Source organism: Mesitornis unicolor, unplaced genomic scaffold (genome assembly GCF_000695765.1).
Source record: "Mesitornis unicolor isolate BGI_N332 unplaced genomic scaffold, ASM69576v1 scaffold12997, whole genome shotgun sequence".
Classification (NCBI taxonomy): Eukaryota; Metazoa; Chordata; class Aves; order Mesitornithiformes; family Mesitornithidae; genus Mesitornis; species Mesitornis unicolor.
In genome coordinates, this window is record NW_010197163.1 from 1 (window position 1) to 19,984 (window position 19,984).

Here is a 19,984-nt window from a genome sequence, read left to right on the forward strand (position 1 = left end):
AGCAAAGCGTGTGCCCGTCCAAGCCATGCCATGTGGAGGTTGAAGGCGAAACTGGCTTGTGTCTCTGGTTGATTCCAGACAGACAGCATAAAATAAATTAAAGAAAGTGGAGAAATGTGACACGTGGGTTGTTTTTAATAAATATTTTCTGATGTATCTTTAGAAAACAGTCTGGCTTTAGTGATTTGGTTTGATTACTTTGACATTTTGTAGCTTTCTAGCAAAGTGATATCTTCTTAGGCTAATAAATTGTCTGCAAAAAAAAAAAAAAACAAACTATAACCAGAAGTTATTTTACTAGGTGTGATATTAAATTAGGCCAGGGAGACTTAGAGGTATGTTTTTTGTGAGGTTTTTTCTTAAGCTGCATGAATAATTGTTTGCATCCTCTGCTGCCACATGGCATATAATCAGACCAAATAAGGAAGCAGCTTGCTGTTCTGCCTTTGTAAGCGAGTGAAATGGGACCTGTGGAGAGAATGAACAATTGCTGCAGGGAGTAGTCCAAGTAAGTACAAATCTTACAGGACCAAGTGGGAGGAATGCGTTTGGATAGTCCAGTCCCATACATGTTACTGTTCTTCTTTTGCCTGTCCCTTATATTCCTTGCACATGTGAAGACAGGCCTTTATTACCAAGTTTTATCCATCTACCAAGTGTAAGACAGCAAGTTAATATTGTAGTTGAAAGGAATGGAAGTAGGCTGAGAGGGTAACAAATAGGAGCAGAGACAGGTGATCTACACGGTTTAGTTGCATGGTTTAGAGATAGTGTCTTCATAGAAGATAGAAACTTTCAAAGGGAGATTTGTAATCTTTTAGAATCTGCCATCTTGAGCATCACCGTACTTGTGTGCTTCTCAGTGTACAATGTAAAGTAATGGGAAAGAGGGCAGAGTAGATGTTATGGAAAGGGCTGCAAATGCAAATAGCTAGCAGAAAACAACAAAAGGAAGCATGTTTTGAAAAGATCAGGCATCAGGATCCCCTAAATTACTGTGTGTTATAGTAGGATAGAAGAAAAGTTGCAGAGAGCTGGGGAGGAGGAGGGCAGTGTGGAGTGGTTGAATACCATTTTAGGTACCACTTCTTCCAAAGTGTCCACTGTTATGTTTTGTACAGACGATGGAGTAACCTGTGATTAATGATGGAAATGTTGTGGGACGTGAACCTTTTTCTTGTGTCTAGTGGCTGTGAACGCGTTATTCTTACAAGTGTGTATTGGTTTTTGATAAATCTGGTTTCAGTGAGTTCTGCCTTAATTGGACATTGCTTAAAAAAACCCTCACACCTGTCTTTTCAAAAACAGTTTTAAACAATTGTTTGTCTGGAAGATAGTCCTGTTCTGTTTCAGCTATATAAGAGTGCATCCTGCATCTTAAAACCAAACCAAACCAACTTTTCACTGATTACAAGGCTAGATCGGTTTTTTCACTCATAGCAGAACCTTATTTTTCTGGTGGCTGAAGAGCACAAGTGACTTCTGAGGAGGTTATCAAGCAAAAGCGTACTGAAATAAAGTCAATAAATAGTTAATTCTGAATTCAGGTGGGTCCATAACAGCCTTTCTGGAGATAATGAGGTTCACCCCCTGTGGATTTTTGTCTCCTGCATAGCAGCTGTCTCCTATACTTCAGCAGTTTGTGAAATGCAGTTATAATTGGAAGCATTTGTGTGGCTTACATTGTTTGCTCCTGCTTCAGCATTAATAATGTGATACTCAGGGTGAATAAACACCGTTTATATATTCACTACTCTTCAGTGTTGTTATCCTTTGTCTGGTTTTTATAGCAGCTGTATTTTTTTTCTTCTTGGTTAAATTTTTCTTTTAATGTCTTCTGTTTCAAATTTGTAGTCTCCTAAGCATGTGTAATTATCTGCAATTCACTTTGCAGGTATCGGCTAAAAAGGTCAATAGGACCAAGATCTGTTTCCTAAACTAATTCTGATCTGTTTGCAAGGTTTGACTGACAAACACTTGTACAGTTTTTTCCCCTGAACGGATGAACTGCAGATGTTCTAACGTAGTAGCATGTTAATTACATTTAAAATAAGCATGTAACAGTTGAAACTACCTGAATCTAACATGTTTTTATAGTATTTGTGTTAAGCCAAGAGTTGTTCTTTTAAAATATAGCTTTTCATTTGTGGGATTCAAATTAGCTACCTTGGCTGCAGAAATGGACACCATTAGGGTTCTTAAGAAGAATCTGTCTTTACAGCACCCCTCCATGAAGGATCCTCAGTTGATAGAAGAGCATTCTGTACCTGGGCTCATTGGAGCACTGGCCTCCGTCACCTGTTCTGCCTTCCGTTTCTTGTAAAACTTCTTCTGCCATGCTGATGTAGGTGATTAGTCCTGCGGCTGCTTAACTGAACTACTGACATGTGCTGCTGCATCTTCAAATAGGGGACGTGTATTTCTGAGCTAGAAGAAAGCCACCAGTTATCTGGAGTTGCATTATTCCCTTTACAATAAGGATAAACTAATGAGGAAAACGTTGGGAGTTTTAATGTCACTTTTGCTATTTATCTGCAGGTGGCAATAAAAATCATTGACAAATCTCAGCTGGATGCTGTGAATCTGGAGAAGATCTACCGAGAAGTGCAGATAATGAAAATGCTTGATCACCCACACATTATAAAGCTTTACCAGGTATGGTTAGCAATGTCTCATTTCCCTCCTTCTCCTCTCTTGCTTCTGTGTGAAGAGTTCTCTCTACACCAGTGACCTCTGGAAGATCACCAGTCTGTGACAAACTCAGCTTTTCTGGAATTGATTTGCATTGGACAAGTGTTTAACTTTTTTGAAAGTACATCAGTTGTGGTCATTTTCATTCTATGTTACCGATTAGGCTGGCTATGTTAGATACTGAAGCGTACCTGAAATCTACTTAAAACACACAGAAGGTTGTACATTTTATCTTAGTGAAAGAGTCAAGTTGGAAATACCTGAGTTGGAGTGCAGATTGAGGAGTACTTTCAGCCTTTTTGTCTTATCCAAAGGTAAGACGTGAGGATATGTAAATCCAGACTCTGCAGATGTGCTTGTGATGTGTATGTGCACGCCAAGCAAGAGCTTCCCAAACTCTGTCTTGAAGTGCATTTACTAGGAGAGGGATAACTAGTTCTTTGGCTTTACTTTTGTTGGAATCTTGCATTTAATTTCTGTTGTGGATATGGACAAATGTATATTTATCCAAAGTGAACGATGTCTGTTGTAGAATTCATTGCATCCCTTTATAACATAAAGGATGAAAAATTATGGTGCAATAATGTGTACGTACGTAAGAGAGAAAGCTGCACTTGTGTTAGTGCATACAAATTGCACCCAAAACTTTTGAAGGTTTTTACTTGTGACTTTTTTTAGTGTGCATAGTTTGTATATTAAAATACAGGTTTGTTTTATATTGTTTCTCTTCTGTTTCATTTTCCGTTCCTGCTAGCATATGGTAAAATGTTTGAGGCTGCTGGCATTTCTGCTTCAGTTAACTCTTGTTTTTAAAGCTTTCCTGAGAGTATTCCCTTTGGAGTCTCTTTGTTAGTGTTCTGTTTAACAAATCACATGATGCTTCTGGGGCTCTCTCTTGCTGGTTTCAAATAAACCAAACTTTGAATTTAAGCTTCTCTCATGGATCACATGATGCTTCTGGGGTTCTCTCTTGCTAGTTTCAAATAAACCCAGCTCAATGCTAAAACCAAACTTTGAATTTAAGCTTCTCTCATGAATGTCTGTGAAGGCAACGTGAGCACAAGGACTTGGACCTATGGCATTGTAGTTGTTCTACTGAATAGAGACAAAGATCCCAGTTTAGACTTGTTCAGCTTTAATTTAATCTTATGGGAGAGAGTGTGGCACTTCTCTTCAAAATATCAATTCACTGAGTAGAGGCAGACCTTAGGGAGTTAAACTTGTAACTAGCTTAAGTAATACCTGCCACAGTTCCTTGTGAATGAATGACAAAACACAAAAATTATAGAGTCTGAGAACAGTTAAATTAAGTCTGGAGATCAGCAAGATCATTTGAAGAGGAAGGTGGTTGTTACGTAGTGCGGTCCTTTTACTATTAAAGGACTGGCTTGTTAGAAATGGTAGATAGGTGAGCTTATTTTGAAAATGGCCTTCAAATTGTCTCACCGGCTTGCTTATATAATGTGCCCATGGCTGTACTTTGTCCACACTGCAGGTTTCTGAATTGTCTCATGTCAAGGAGCTACTGAGGACTGTCAAAGTTAGGTAATGAAGCTAGCAATCTTGGCTTGATTAAGAACGGTTCCGTATATTTGTAAATTACAGGCTGTTGCAGCTTCCTGCCTCCAAATGTTGGTTTAAAGCAGTCTTTCCAAACTGTTTTGCCTTCCAGATACAGACATTTCAGTCATAATATGCTCAGCTGTTGTAGAATTAAACAAGGGTGCAAGAGATACTGAAGAACTGCCATCTTGTTCTGTCTGTTGGCTTGTCAGTTTTTTGGTAATTCTGCTGGTTTTATAACTATGTATTTGCCTTATTGAAGTGGCCCAAAATCTGTTGGGTGTTGAAACTGTTGTATTGTACTGAAGGGAAGTCCTACACAAAAATATTTTGAAGCAGAGGATTTTTCGCTTTCAGTGCATCTTTTGATTAAGCTGTTTGTACAATGCGTTCCTGAGTAGCAGTTTAAGCAACTGACGAGTAGATCATTAAGAAGAAAGCTGCAAAATAACTGGCTGCTCATCTGTTTTGTTTTGTTGGTCTTTTTCTTTCTATAACTAGAGAACTGTTGGTAACAGAGGACACTATTATCCCCAGTCTGCTTCCTGAGCACCAGCCATCAGCATGTTAGAAAAGTTGAGCAAGAAAATTACTCTGGGCTGATTCTCTAAAGGAAAGTCTTTCAACGAGCTGCTGGTTCTATTTTTTTGTTAGTCACTTGTTGCAGAGAATCCTATCCACCTCCTCCTCTGTTTACTCCCTTTATGAAGTATTTAAAGTTTATCCTTGTGCTTAGCATGCAAATGCTCACTTTGAAATCATTGAGGTAACTTGAAAAAATCAAGTGAAAGATTGTGATAATTGTATGTGCAGGGCAAAGACTTTCACATCTTTATGGAAGAGAACAATGAAGATAAGTATCCATTTGGATCTTTGTTTGCTTTTTGCTTTTCCTGCAAACAGTCTCATGTACAATTTCAACAGGTGATGGAGACCAAAAGCATGTTGTACCTTGTGACAGAATTTGCCAAAAACGGAGAAATTTTCGGTAAGTGTGAGAATGTTTTCATGTTCAACATTTTAATGTTAACTTCTGAAACTTTATCTTGCCCAAGGATCCCTTTTACTATAGTATGCCACTTTGCTTTATTTGTCAATAAATGTGTGGTAACTGTTACTGTTTCTCGTTTTAGAACAAAGAACTTTAGGCAAAACTGTTAGTGTACACTAGCGTAAGGAAAAAGTTTAAAATGACTGATGTTCCTTTAGGAGAAGACATAGCTTGTTACACAGAACAGTACAGGATAAACTCTCATCTCAGCTGGCTGGATTACCAGGTTTTCAGCATTGAGTTGAGATGAAAGACTATATTTAAATGTTCAGCCTGATAATGAACAGTGACCCAAACGGTATTTCAGGTAAATTGAAGAATGTTTCTTGTGCAGTCACGTACTGATTTATCAGACGTGAGTTTTGTAATATGTTTTCAGGAAGAACGTGGTGGGCAGGAGGGGGTGTGAGAGTGACTTAGAGTAACACTACTCATAAAAATTTTAGGTTGTCTGTGTTGAGCTGCATGGTCAAACACACAGTAATACTTGTTTTTGGCTTAAACTCAGCACTCAAGCAGATTAAATTTGTGTGAATACAGTAAATTGTTTTTTTTAGTTGTAGTATTTCATGATGCAGCTTTTTTGTTTTATAGTGTTCAGCTTGGACTACAACAGAGATCTCGTTCGATTTGTTTGGAAAAAGTTACTTAAATCATTGCAGAATAATTGTAGTATACAGATATTCGAAGCAGGTAACAGTTAACACTTGCTCAGCCCTCTTTTAGTGTACGTGATCACTCAAAGTGCACAACAGTAGAGAATCCTTCAGTATTTTGAAGGATCAGAAGAACTGAGAAAGCTTACTAAATTCGAAAATCCACTGCTGATAATGTAAAAGGGAATTTGTGAAGTGGTTGTGCATCAGCCGTTACTCTTCCCAAGGGCTATGCAGTGAACAGTGAAAGTGATTCCATGCTTCCCAGGCTTGTGTTCTAGTACTGAAGGCAACTCCTGCACTCCCTCCACTCTTGACTGTGGTAATGGGCATAGTAAAACCTCGAAGCCCAGTGGTTAGTTGCAAGCTGATCTGCAAGTCTTAACTCCCCTCCTCCAGCTTCCCAAAATCTTCCCATTCATCTTATTACTTACCTTGGGAACTACAACATTGGAGGTTGGTTGTCTTGTAAGATTTGTATGCAGATTTGCATAAGTGATTAGCATAAGCCAAAAATCTATCTAAAAATTACCTTTATACCTATATCAGGTTAACTTTGTGTATTTTGTGCAGTTTTAAGCTTTTTATGCATTAAACATTTTCAGTACTCAATCAAGATTCTGTAACTATTAAGTTTCATTTAGATGACCAGAAGGGGTTGTTTTGCTGTGAGGTGATCATAGTGAGGTGGTCATAAGGAAAAACAAATTAACAGAAAGCAGAAAATAAAAAACTGGAATCAGCATGGCTAAAGATTCTAGAAGTAACTTGGATGTTGACTCTTTTTGCCTTCCTATTTGTCTTGGCTTTCATGTGTATAATTTCCTGTAAAACTTTCACTTTAGTTCATTCTGAAGAAGCAAAGCCTTTTGGGTTGTTAGACTTTCCCTGTTTGTAGATCCTCTAATGTATGTTTCAGGCACAGCGTAGCTAATTCTCTATATTTTTTCTCCTTAAAATAGTTAAGGAATTTGTCTGGGTCCATTATTAGAGACTTCTGTACAGGATTTTTAGATTACTTTTTTCCAATTTATTGGAAAGATTTCTCAGTGGCTTCTTATAATTAAGGATGGGATATTCCACTGTTGTATTTATCACTGGAAGTCTCTTCTGATTTTTCTGCAGGTTCTCAGTAAGTCTGCTACAACAGTAAGTGCTAGCTGAAGAGGAAATGGTCACTGCTGAGCAATATGTAATAACAACTTCGTTTTGAGTTTCAGTGGTACCCAAGACAATGGGTTTATTTTCCATGAATGAGTCTAGCATGTCCTAGTAGAGTAAGAGAAGAAAGGAATAGAAAAATAGCAGAGGAGCAGAAGTATTCTCAAAGGTCAAGAAAATCTTCTTAGCTGGACTGTTTCATACGTAGTGGGTACCATTGCTTTGTTTAGGAATTTGACTGAGGGGCTAAAGTAACAAACTTTTTTGCTTAGTAAAAGTGAATTTAATGAGTTTTATGCTTGATACCCAGGCACTTGGAGTTTTCACATGGCTTTTAGTTGCAGTAACAAAATTGGAGTTGCTGAGAGAGTTTCTAAAACTGCCAGTCAACTTCACCAGGCAGAATGAACTCAGAGGGCAATGGAATAGAGTTCAGCGTGTAGAGGGCCTTGGTGATTGGAGTGCTGAAGAGGTGGAGCCTGGCTGATCTTTCTCTTTTACACTGGAGGGCTGGGGGATGGATTTCAGAGAAACAGAACTCAAATGTTCAAAGTCCTTTCTTGTTGTCTGGGTCATTTTTTTTCCCACCCTTAAGGCCACTAACAATATGTGAAATCAAGTCTTCCTTTTATAACATTAATTTTCAAACAGCACAAGTGGCGGGATGCTCTTCTGGAGTCCTGTACCAGATGAGTCTCTGAGTCATGTGTTTGGAAGCAAATACCATCTTAATCTTTAAATTGTCCAGTAAACAAATGTACTTTGGACTACTGAAAATGCTGCACAGGAAGCTGCCTTGTGACACAAGTTCTGTTGCTTGCTGCTGTGGATCCAGCTGAATCTAAGATAGCTTCTGGGTTTTATTTTATTACAGAAAGATGAAACAAACCCTAGCATAGAAACATGTCGCTAGAGGGTATGGCATGAGGGTAAGATTTGTCAAAGGATATGTGTATGGAAGCATAGCTGGCTTTGCTACTTCAGTCTTCGCAAGGTACAACAGGGTGCTATGCTCTAGGTATCTGCATGAAAACTGGAGTCATGGCTCTTAGCTCCAGAGGTATACACACACATACTCAGTCAGCGTTCAGATTCTAGCTATCGTGACAGAATGTCTCTAGCAAATTTCAGCTGTTCTAAAGTTGTTTCTTTAGCCCAGGGGCTGTATCCCAGCCTTTCCTCTTTGCAGGCTAAAACTTAATGCACATACAGTATCCTTGCATGTACCATCACTTATTTAGACAGACTGTGGTATGTTCTACTTCCCCAGGAGAGAACGCAGTCTATTTTGGAATAAATGACCTATTCTGTGCAGACTGCTAGAGTTGACGGAATACTTAAGGCCAAGATGGTTTGGAATCTTTAAATCCTGACAGGCTAGAGCCATAAAAGCAAATGACAGCTTGGATTCATTAACTTGTTTGCTGCATTGCTAACAAATGATGGATTAACAGCTTAAAGGACTGGCTTGCATTCAGTGCAATTTAGTTTGAGCTTCTGATATCCGACTTCACCTTGATATCATATGATTTGTCAGTCACTTTGTGACTGAATGATTTTTAGCTTGCAAATATTATGATCTCCCCTTACTGCCAAGCTTTTGTTTGTTCTTGTGCTTTGCCAAGTTAAGCTGGCTGTAAGTGTATTAAGGCTTAGGTAGGTTAGAAGGTCTGAGGTGAGTTTTCAGATCTGCAGGTTCCAGAGGTCAGATCTAATGTGCTTTGCCTAAAAACATTTCTTGAGGGATGCTGAAATTAGTGTACTGCAACTGAGGTTTCTAGTCTGCCGCCTGAGATGGTTCAGGAGCAGCCACCTCCATGCTTGCAGAATGTGCTTGGGAGGTAGCAGCAGCAGTGTGTGAAATCCTTTCAATCCCACCACAAGTAAAACAAAGTTAAACCACAACCTAACAAAGCCAAATATTCTCATTTGGCATTGTGTTGGGCAAGATCATCCTTTTTTGGATCGCCGAGATTACACAACTAGCTTAGAAGATAAGATTAATCATTTTCCTTACAGATTTTGTCAGAGATTCTTATAACCAGAAGTAGGCTCAAAACCTCCATTATGTTACGCTCACTTTTCAACTTGCAGAAGCAGCTCTTCTAACCTGTTAACTGAATTCAGACAGAAAGGTTTGTGCCAGCTGGTCTGCAAATGACAATTCCTGTTTACTGGACTTTCTCTATAAATTATAATTTGGGGCTGGTTGCAGCTCTAGCAGTGTAGCTCTTGCCCACTGCTTGTTTAACTTCAGTAGTAGCTGTGATGCAGCAAGTGGTTGGAGATTGCTGCGTGTGTATGTGCTCAGCCCTTGCCTGTGATCTGCGAGTACAGTATCTACATGCGTTTGCTGCACCTTTGTCATTAACTGCATTCTTTGTAGGATGTTGAAAGCAATTCTAAACCCGCTCTAACAGTTGATTCTTTGATTTTTATGCCTTGTAAGAGAGGGAATAGAATTGGCTATAGAAGCTGTTTCTGTCAAGACTCGCACAGCTGCTGCTTCACTTGTTTTTGTTCCTGAGGATAAATGAAGTCTTTGGTTTCAGGGCTAATGTTAGTTTTTACAACATAATCAAATATGAAAACAAAATGTTCTTTCTGCTTGTGATGTAATGAAGACAAGAGAGAGGTCAGGATGGGTACCTTATGGGTGCTTGTGTTATTTCCAGAGAAAAATACTTTTAGCCACCACACAGCCTCTGTTGAGGCTTCAGAGGGAGATGTGTGGTGTGAAGCTTGCAAGAACTCAGAAGAGGCTAAAGCTTAAAGTACCTCATGATGGTGAAGCCAGTTTTTCCAAGTATTTCCCATTCCACAGGAGTTGCATTACATGAAAATATTTATCAGAATAGTCAGGACACTACAAAAGAAGGAAGAGAGTAGAGTTTCATTATGACGCAGGTTTTTCTTATTGTTTTATTTTTTCCCCATTTGTTTGGTGGGTTTGCTGTGAGAATAATGGGCTGGAGACTGGGATTGGCTGAAACACTGAGTTTCCTAGTGCTAATTATTTGAGGGAAATCACTTAGTTTCAGGTTTATTGCTTGCTATCTACTCCATTTAAACCTCCATTTATTTTAACAGATTACCTCGCCAGCCATGGCCGTCTAAGTGAGTCTGAGGCTAGGCGCAAATTCTGGCAGATCCTCTCAGCAGTGGAGTATTGCCATGGTCGGAAGATTGTTCACCGTGATCTGAAAGCTGAAAATCTTTTGCTTGACAACAACATGAACATCAAAATTGCAGGTACTCGGAATGTAGATGATATTCAGTAACGCTTTATTTTTATGAAGGCTGTTCCAGTAATTCAATTGCTGTTGCTCAAGGCATCCTGCTGTGCATAAGGTACACAAAATCAGAGTGGTAATACGTGTAATATTTTTACATTATGGGTATCGCAAAGTACATGTAGCTAAAATAATTCCTAGATTAGATCTATTATAGTTTCAGGAAAAAGGAAATAATTTTTACAGTTACTGTCATTTTTTTGTGGGTATCATAACATGTCTATAATGATGCCAGATGTTCAGGTTAAAACAAAGTTAATCAAATAACTTCTTTCAACATTAGAAAAACTCAAAATGGAAGCTTATTGATTTTTTTCTTATTGCATGCATGATTTCATTTTAATTATAAATTTAGACACAGCAGATGTTCCTAGCAATGGAAATAATTTTGTCAGTTGTCAACTCATTACAATTCCACAAATCCTTCTATACTGACTTTAGCCCAGTGACACTTGAAATGGGAAAGCTAGAGAACATCTTGATTTGGAGGACTGTTGAACTTCAGTCATCAATAATACGAGAGCAGGAAAGGAAGGCTAACAGTTGTAAGAAGCTGGTTTGTATCAGGAGTAAGCTTGCTCGTTCTGGGAAGGAAGTGTGAACAGATAGCCAATCAGGCTGAGAAAGGTCAAGTGATAAAACATTTCTGAGTTACAGATCACCGCTGGATTATTTTACCTTTGGATTTCCTCTCTGGCATTTCTGAAATGGATGGACTGAAAATGTATCTTGATCTCTAATGCTTTCTGTAAGGATAAAATTGCAGAAAAACATTAAACGTGCCAGCAGCTCTCTAAAAGGTGCACTCTTTTTTGTCTATGGAGTACAAAGATTGTCCTTAAAGATTTTAAAGGAAAAGTTAACACCAGTTTAACTGGTTGTCATCTGTCATGAAGATTCACCCCTTTCTCTGCAAATACTAAAACAAACATTGGGAAGATTAGGCAATTAATTCTGTGGATTAACTTCACCCGCAGGAAAAATCGTTTAAATCCTTTCAAGTCATCTTTATCAGAATGGGAAATCTACACAGTCTTTTAAAATGAATACTCACCTTTGAGATTAAAACTTGAGCAAGAATTTTAACCTCTCTAAGCTTAGAGAAAAGCAACCCATAGTCATTGCTCTCAAAAAACAATACAGGTTTTCCTGGCCTATGAAACAGTATTTTACTGATGGTCTAAGTAGTATTTCTCTCAATTTATGTCTTAATGGAGTTGCTTTCCCAGATCTTGGATATGTTTGTTGCTTTTGTATTGATGTTTGATTTTGTCTGTACATTTAAAACATTCATTTCTTTATTCCTTTACTATCACCTCATCACCTCTAGCATCTTTTCACATGGTTTAAGAGTTTACAGAAAGGTTAAGTAATGGGTAAATTAAAATTGAGGAAAAGGAAAATACAGCCATGTGAGTTCCAGAAGCACGATCTTCATAGAGTATGAGATTGTGTAACAAACAGTAGCCTAAATGTAAGGTGGGGTTTTTTGGCAGAAGGAACAGCGTGGAAACCAGATTCTCTGAAGCTAGAGGGAAGCCCATTAATCTGCTCTTTGGCATGTTCTCTGTATTTCATGGCTCTTTAGCATCCAAGAGTGGGAACTTTACAGCGGGTTCATAAAAGCTGTAAAAATTATTTAATGTTTTATATAAATTACTAGCACAATCTTTGCAGTAGCCTCTTTCATTAGATTTGATATTGTTTATGGTTATCTTTTAATTTTCTCTATACTCTATTGTGGGCTTTCATATATTAATACTAATCTGTAAAAATATTTAAAGCTACCATCAGGTGAAACAGAAGGGTTTTGCAGCCGTTGCAGCAGGAAGATGCAGTTCTAGTACAAGTTCTTAGTTAGGGCATTTGATACCTGAAGAAAGCTAAAGAAATAGTTTGGGATGGAGATGATGTCTGGACTTGATAATGAAATGGCCCAAGTATAACAACTGTTAACATTGAGACTGAATTGGTTGTGATGTCTCAAAACTCTAAAAACTAATAGGGCTCCCTGCACTGTTTGCAAACAGCTGTTAGTAATAAGGCTGTGAATTTGACAGGGAAAGGGTTTTGGTACTTTGTTGATCTTTAGTTTGTTCATCAGCACTACTATTTGTATAGTATCTTAACTTTTCTCATTTCTGATTTCAAACTTGCATTTATTTCTAGCACCTGCTGACAATCATAGCACCTGGAGATGTGACTGGCATACAGTTGTATACACTAGGACACTGTATGGCTTCAGTAAATACTGTGTTTAAAGGCTGCAAGTCCCACGAACCCCACTTACTATGAGTAACTGAACTAAATATACGGGAATTTTTGCTTTTGTTCGTCTGTGCTTTCTTTCCTTGCCTTCTGATTTGCTGCTCTTCTCCCCATTTTCACCACCACATTGTAGCCCTTCTACTTTCTTTTCCTGCACATCAGTGTTCTGCACAGTAGCTTGTCACCTTCAGCCTGGCATAGTTTTTCAGAGCTCCTCAGGGGCCTCAAGTCTGTTGGAGTGGGGCTGTATTCAGAGGTATTCCTTTCATGGATGTCCTTAGCACTGCAGGGATGCAAATTCCCTGCCTCCCTGAACACTGCAGTGCAAGCATGACACAGGCTCACAAAAACACTACTTCAAAGGCATCTCAGGAGACCCGTTAACTGAAGAAAGGCTAGAGACGTGAACTGTTCTGTTGCATGGAATTTCAATACATAGGTTCTCCAGGGACTCAAATAAAAGCCTTGATAAATGGTAGTTACTGGATTCTATCAGCTGCTGCTGTCTCTTTCCTCCTCTCAGCTGCTCTTGTGCTCTACCTCTGTATTACAGAAAATTAATTACAGGTGGTCTGTATGCAAATGATCACATTAACTGGCAGTGATTCATATGGTCTGATTCTTCATGTATCTTTAAGCTTTATCAGACTGATAGCAATTCCCATGCCCAGCTTTGATGAAGTAGCTGGAGGAAAGTTACGACTGCTAGAAACTTGGTAGTGATTTGTGCTGAGTCAGTTGTTTCATTTTTTTTTTTGTAAAGGAGATACACAGTGAATTCCACAGAATGGTTTATCTGTGATTTTGGAGTTATCTGGTGCTGTGCAGATTCCTGAGAACAGTCTCTTACAGTGGCTCATATTCTTCATGGTTCATTTATCAACCTGTGGAAGAACAAAGGACACCCAGGATCCCAACTCTGATAAGCTAGAATTACGCTCTAACTCGAATTAATCTAGCAACTGCAAAACAACATGGTAACAGATGCCTTATTTTGATGAAAGGTCTGCAGGGTCGGTATTTGCGCTGTGGCCCAGCACTATGTGTGGCACTGTCGCTTGCTGATCACTCCAAGCAGCTATGAAATCCACACAGATACTCATGGCCATTCTGGGCTCTTCCTAACTCCCAGTGGACCTCTTCATTCGTTCTGATGCTTCTAAGACTTTTACTGAAGCTTTTACTCTTTAAGAATAAAACATTGTTTTTAGTCAAATACAGATATATGCATAAAGTTACCTCTGCATTGCAGCTACTAGGAGAATAAACTAAGATTTTTTTGGGTTTTTTTTAATGTGTTCCTAAAACTGAGCTGATGAGACTGCCACCTTTTATGCTTAAACAAGGAGGCTAGACTGAAATTTAGTTGTTTTGTGTTCATATCGCTCTAGAAGGAAGAGGATAAAGTGAATTCAGAGGATCTTCCTTTCCAGTCTTAGTAGCTGGACAAGAAACAGAGGATATGTAAATATCTTGAGGTGAGAGATTTGACAGACTGTTAGTTTCTAGAAGATAGTAGGTAGTTGGGAGCAAAAGCCTCAAGCTTCAATTTTAGCATCAGTAACATAAAAGAAGGTATTTGTCAGATAAGGTGTCCACTGAGAAGGCTGCGACCGAAGGATGCCATACCAGGCAGTCACCATCAGGTTTGACATAAAATTTTTCAGCACTAGCAAGGTCAACCTTCTTTTTCTTAAAGTTTTTGCTTGTAGATAGCTGGATGGTTCACATGCCCTTTGTGTTTTGCTGGTTTTTGAAGGGATCATAGGGACTAGATTTCAGTTGGTGATCACTGATATGCTGTGCTGTCATCAAATAAAACTTGCTCGTTGTCTGTACAGTGAAACATCTGTGCATTTTTTTAAAATTAAATGCAGCTTTGAATTGAAGATGGAATAGTGAGCTTCCCTCTGTATACTTCCAGCCCCACAAAACTGCCAGATTAAGATGCTGTATAGATGTCTGCAGAAATCATGCCATCTTGATGGTAAAGCTACTGTGTTTGAAGCAGATCAGGTAGGAGAGACTGTTATTTTGAAGTAGGTTGTAGTGCTGGTTTGTCTTGCTGGTGGACAGTAAAATATGCATTGACGTCAGGGCTGGCTGATCAGCATTCAGTTCATGAAGTGGGTCAGGTTTGTTTCTAACACACTCATACCTTTCCTTTATCAGTACCTCTCTCCCGATTATCTCCTTGCTCATATTACACGAAAAGATCCGTGTGGCTCTATGAAGCCAGGCAGATTGAATTCTTTTGGTAATTTTAGAAGAATGGATTAATTATCACTCTGAAGCTAGTATCCCTTCTAAAGGATTTTTAGACATACAAAGTAGAGACTACCTCATATTGCTGGATGCACAGCAGAAGTTGCAGTGGCTCTGGCAGGGAGTTTCCATTTCTCAAATTGCAAACGGATCCGAAATCTTAGTCTGTTTCCATTTTTAACGGGAAAACAGATTCCATTTAAATGATGTATGTTCAAAAAATTATACCTTCTAAATTCAAGATTATTCTAAAGGGGGTAATGAGATTGAGAAACAAAATACCGCAAATGTTGAGAGCCAATATTTGCAGATTGCACAAACACAGAGTTTATTCAACTGAGCACAATGCTGCAAATGATCGTACTTTTTAACGTGCAGATTCAGGCAAATGTTAAGAAGATAAAGATCACCCCATTATATCATCTCAGTTCTCTGGTGAAGAGTCCAATTTCAGTCCTTTTAGAATTCTGTGGCTGGCATGTGTGTTTTTGAGGGCCGGCACATTTTTCCCTTAAACGTCAGTAATGTTCTTAAAACCCATTTCTCTGGAATGGATTAATAGTGTTCTTAGGTTAAAAATGATTACCTTCAATCCAGAACGATTATGGTAGATCAGCAATTGCAAAGTAGAAACAAGGTGGAGGGGGGGGAAGAGAGAATGAGAGACTAGTGACTGTTTTGTGCTTAACTGAATCCTGGCTGTCATAACACCCCAAAAAGTGGGACAACTAAACTGACAGTGCAATAATTAAACATTGAGGAAGCCCAATGGACCAAGCATCCAGTATCCTGTCTAAATTCTGAACTTTTTCTCTGAAATGGTTTTCATGGATGTTATTAATCCTTGAGTTCCCAAGAAATGGTTTAACATCATTTGAAGACACAAGTGTAGAAAGCATAATGGAAACAAAAGGAGGTAACCATAATAATTTACGTACCCTAAAAAATAACACTGATCTCCCTGCACAGGTAATTATTTTGTCCAAAAACAGAATATAATTGGATTTCTAAAGATAAAAGCAGATTGCTGAAAAAAGCAACACTGTTTTAAAGTCCTATGTTGTGTGAAAAAGTGAATTAGTAGGTACCTGGCTCTTACTATGCTTTGTATTGTCAATGCATGCTATTTTTTCAGCAGAAAGTCATAACTGAATGACACTGCTGTTCCTTGCCCAAGAAAAGGCAGGGGAAAAAAGGAAGTTTTAGAACTGCAGATCAAAGATAGAATGAAGGAACAATTTTCCAGGTTATAGGCACACACTCCTAGACAAGGCACACAGACTCGTGAGGAATTCCATGCTGGATCAGACAGACCTAGTGGTGACAGGGAGACCATCTGAGGCTGGCTGTTTGTGCAGCCTTGTGCTTGTCCCTGCCCCCAAACCCCAGCAGCCAGTACTTGTGTTTATACAGTGTGCATCCTTGGCTACTCCTTCTAGTACTGGTTTTAGACCTTTCATTCATGGATTTGGCTAATAAATCTTAATCATCTGTGCTGTCACAAGACTACCAGATGCAAGCCAGTTGCTGCTGTTCCAACCAGTCAAGCACGGTCTCGACAGCGCAAGTGTTGTAATTCTGTTGCTCAGATGGGGAGCAAAGGTAACAGCCTTGCAAGTATCATGCCATTCAGATTTAAGATGTCCTTGCTCTTGAGATACTTTTGTTAACTAGAAATAAAACTATTATGTGTTAGGAAATTAAACATGTAAATATAATAATAAAAAACAACAAAACAAAAAACAAAATCCTGATTGTAACGTGAACCTGAAGCTTCTCTTACATTGATCAGTCATACTTAAAGACTGTGTTCTGCCTTGTGCTATTCAGATTCCTTCATGTCTTTTTTTGAAGTGGCTTCCACATGTTCACATCCACCAAATAGCTAATTTAAATCCAGTCTGGATAGGAAAGGAATTTCGCTTCCTTAGGAATTGAAATCTTGCGTATTTCCAAGCAGGTCATGCTTTTCTATAGCCGTGCTTACATATATATGTGCATGTACTTGTGAATCTGATACTGAGATTTATGAGGGTGGCACCTGAGTATGAGCTGCATTTCAGAGATGAAGATTGATATTTATCTGCAGTACTAAGAGGATGTTGAAAATCTGACAAATTCAAGATAAGCAAAAGGAGAGATCAGATTTAATGACACCTACACAGATGGCAAAATGCTTCTGAGAGAAGAAATTGCTTCATGTCTCCCGAGTATTGTCAAGGTTGCCAAGCCAATTATGTGTGAAGAAAAGTCTCCTCAAAGAGAATTAAAAAATTCACAACAAAAGTCTAGCTGTGATAGGAAGAAGGCAGGTGACATACAGCGATTGGGGGAGTTTTTGGTAGAAGATTTTGTTGTTTCCCTGTCTGTTATTACAGCTGAAGTTGCAGTTGTTTCAGAACTGAAGCAGGATGTAAAAGAAAGGATAGCATGAATGTTCCATTCAGTGTTTCCTATGCAGAGTTGGAATCTAAGCTGACCTTGGCCATTTGCACCTCCACAGTATGGTGACATGCCAGGATGCCATTGCGTAACTGTTCACGCAACTGTCAGGCGTTCTACGTGCCTGCAGAGCATGACGCTGTTACGGATCTTGCGTGTGGTCTGACCTTCAAATAGTCTTTCTGGCATTGCAGCCTTCTTACTGATAGGCAGCGGGGCTCTCCTTTGATTATGGCCAACTCCCAAAAGTTCATTGCTGTGAGATTGGGTATCTGATTTTCTGACTTTGAGCTAACACAGTGACCTTGGACTGACGTTGGAGATTTAACCTCTTGAGGGTTCCATCTGTACCAGATATTTACAGGAGTGCAAGATGTTCTTTTGTAACAAAGCATGTTAATTCTCTGGAATACAATATTAATTTAGAGGCATTGGTTTAAAAGGGTAGAATGAAGCTTAAATATTTGTCTTGTCAGTTTGCAGTGGGATTGTTGGCAATACAAAAATAGATGAGGGATAAGAGTATCATGTGTCATCACAAAAATGACAGCTCACCATTAGCAGTCAGCACACCGATACAACAATCTCTGAGGAGCCTGAGTGATTGTAGATCTGATTTACTCAGTCACTGTTTTCAGCAAACTCAATCATTCGTATTTGAGCTAGAGTTTATCTTTTAAAAGGTCCTCAAATTTCTAGTCAGATTTTTAAAGTAATCAATCTGCCAAATACGACTATGCTGCCCTAGAAGATTATCTTAAGTCAAAGCTGTTAAGATAAATCATGAAATATAACAATTTTGAAGTTATTTACATCCCAGAGCCCCTCTACCAAGCAGTTTGCTTAAGTCTGAAGGCTCTGGTCATCAGCTTTCTTCAGCAGATTCTCATGAATGGTTTCTTCCACACTGAAGCCATGAGCTGCAGTTCCTTATTTGTCACTAGGATCACTTTACTAGCTGTGATGTCAGATAAGCCCTGTAGTTCTGGTATTGAAGGGAGGACAGCCAAATCAGCTTTCCTAGAACAGAGATTTAATTATTTAGAACAAAAGCATTTTGGGGAGGAAGAAAAAAAGGTAAAACTGCAGGGATGAAAGAGATGGATGTGTTCCTGCTTTGTGTGAATGCAAATAATGGGTATGGTTAGTTTGAGATAAGTGAAAAGGATTAATCCTACAACTGCATGTGACACTGAAGAGCTCCATGGATTGAATTACTGTAAGCACGTCTTATTTGTGGAGTGTTAAGGACCTGAATCTTTGCAGAATTTTTGCTGTAGAGGAACCGACATGCTGAGTTTCTACTGACTTTAACATATTCCCGTTACTTTGAGCTAGTCATTTTTTTAGTCATTAAGCTGGCTTCCTCAATATTAGTGTTGTTGGCTGTATTGTTCTACTAAAAAATTAGTGCAACCTGGGAGAGCAGCAACAGGGGAAGCAAAACAAAAAATTGCGTCAGACTGTCTGACTTCACGTCTCTGTGCAACAGTGGCTGTCATTTTACTTTTCACTATTGGGTTTTTACAAATGGTGACTAATGCTGGAGTCCCAGGGACCCACATCTGCTCTCATATTAAGCCGTAAAAAGAAATATTTCAAAGAACTGCTTAGTTGTGGAATGGTAAATTACAGTTGTAGATTGAAAGGGCTGCGGACAATCCCAGTAGCAGAGTTTCCTTCCTAGCAAAAGGCATTGTGTTTTCCCATACTTGTTGCTTTTGGCAGAGTTCCCTCCTCCCATCTCCAAAGTTGATGCCTTTGTTGTCAAAATTTGTTGTGCATTCAAGGCTACAGAGCACCTAAAGAAAACTTGGGAAATCTCAGATCCAGTACTGAATCTCGTATATCTCTTGGCAAGTAAATAAGCTCCTACGTATGCATGATTGTCAGTTTGTTGAATTTTAGTGAGAGCTGTTTATAAACTTAGATTTAGGAAACTGGTAGAAGTTTACTCCAAACTCCTCCAGGTTTTCAAATTTTGCAGAGTGCTTTAATAATTACCTAGCTGTCATGAAAATAGCAGTCTAGGACGTTCAGCATCCCAATATTTTCAGTGGGAGTACTGATAAAATGATTTATGAGAGAGCCTTTCATGAACAAAAGTGAGCTTTCAGGCTTAGTCCATGCACGCTATCATTATTCTTTGTCATGCAGCTGGAGTTTGGAGTGACTTGCCCCTTAATTTCTCAACAGATTTTGGATTTGGAAACTTCTATGAGAGTGGTGAGCCTCTGACGACATGGTGTGGAAGCCCACCATATGCAGCCCCAGAAGTCTTTGAAGGACAGCAATACGAGGGACCCCAGCTGGATATCTGGGTATCATTATTCTTTTTTTAACTGGATTCATGTCGACTTTTAGGAAGCTGGAACAAAGCAATCATCTTTGATTCTTCTTAAGCTGCACCCAAACTGTTCCTCTTCAGCTTTATTTCTAGAATGTCATAAGATGCCTCTTAACATTGAATGGAATTCAAGTTACCTCTCCAGGTGCCTACTAAATGTACGCTGTAGGTGCATGTTAACACTTTTAGAGGAAAAACTGTAGCTTCTCCGAAGTCTCTCCTGGCGGAATGCACAAACTTTGCTAAT

The 19,984-nt window shown here is 38.9% G+C and overlaps 1 protein-coding gene across 1 annotated transcript in view; it reads left to right on the top strand.

Moving 5' to 3' along the window:
- Positions 1-2,538: 2,538 nt before the first annotated feature.
- Positions 2,539-19,984, top strand: part of SIK2 (salt-inducible kinase 2) — a gene marked incomplete at its 5' end in the record, with an annotated part of 31,827 nt that continues 14,381 nt past the window's right edge. Inside the window, 4 exons of the mRNA XM_010188716.1 lie at positions 2,539-2,655; positions 5,179-5,242; positions 10,213-10,374; positions 19,587-19,711. Of these exons, the coding sequence (XP_010187018.1) occupies positions 2,539-2,655; positions 5,179-5,242; positions 10,213-10,374; positions 19,587-19,711 (468 nt within the window). The remainder of the gene's footprint in view (positions 2,656-5,178; positions 5,243-10,212; positions 10,375-19,586; positions 19,712-19,984) is intronic.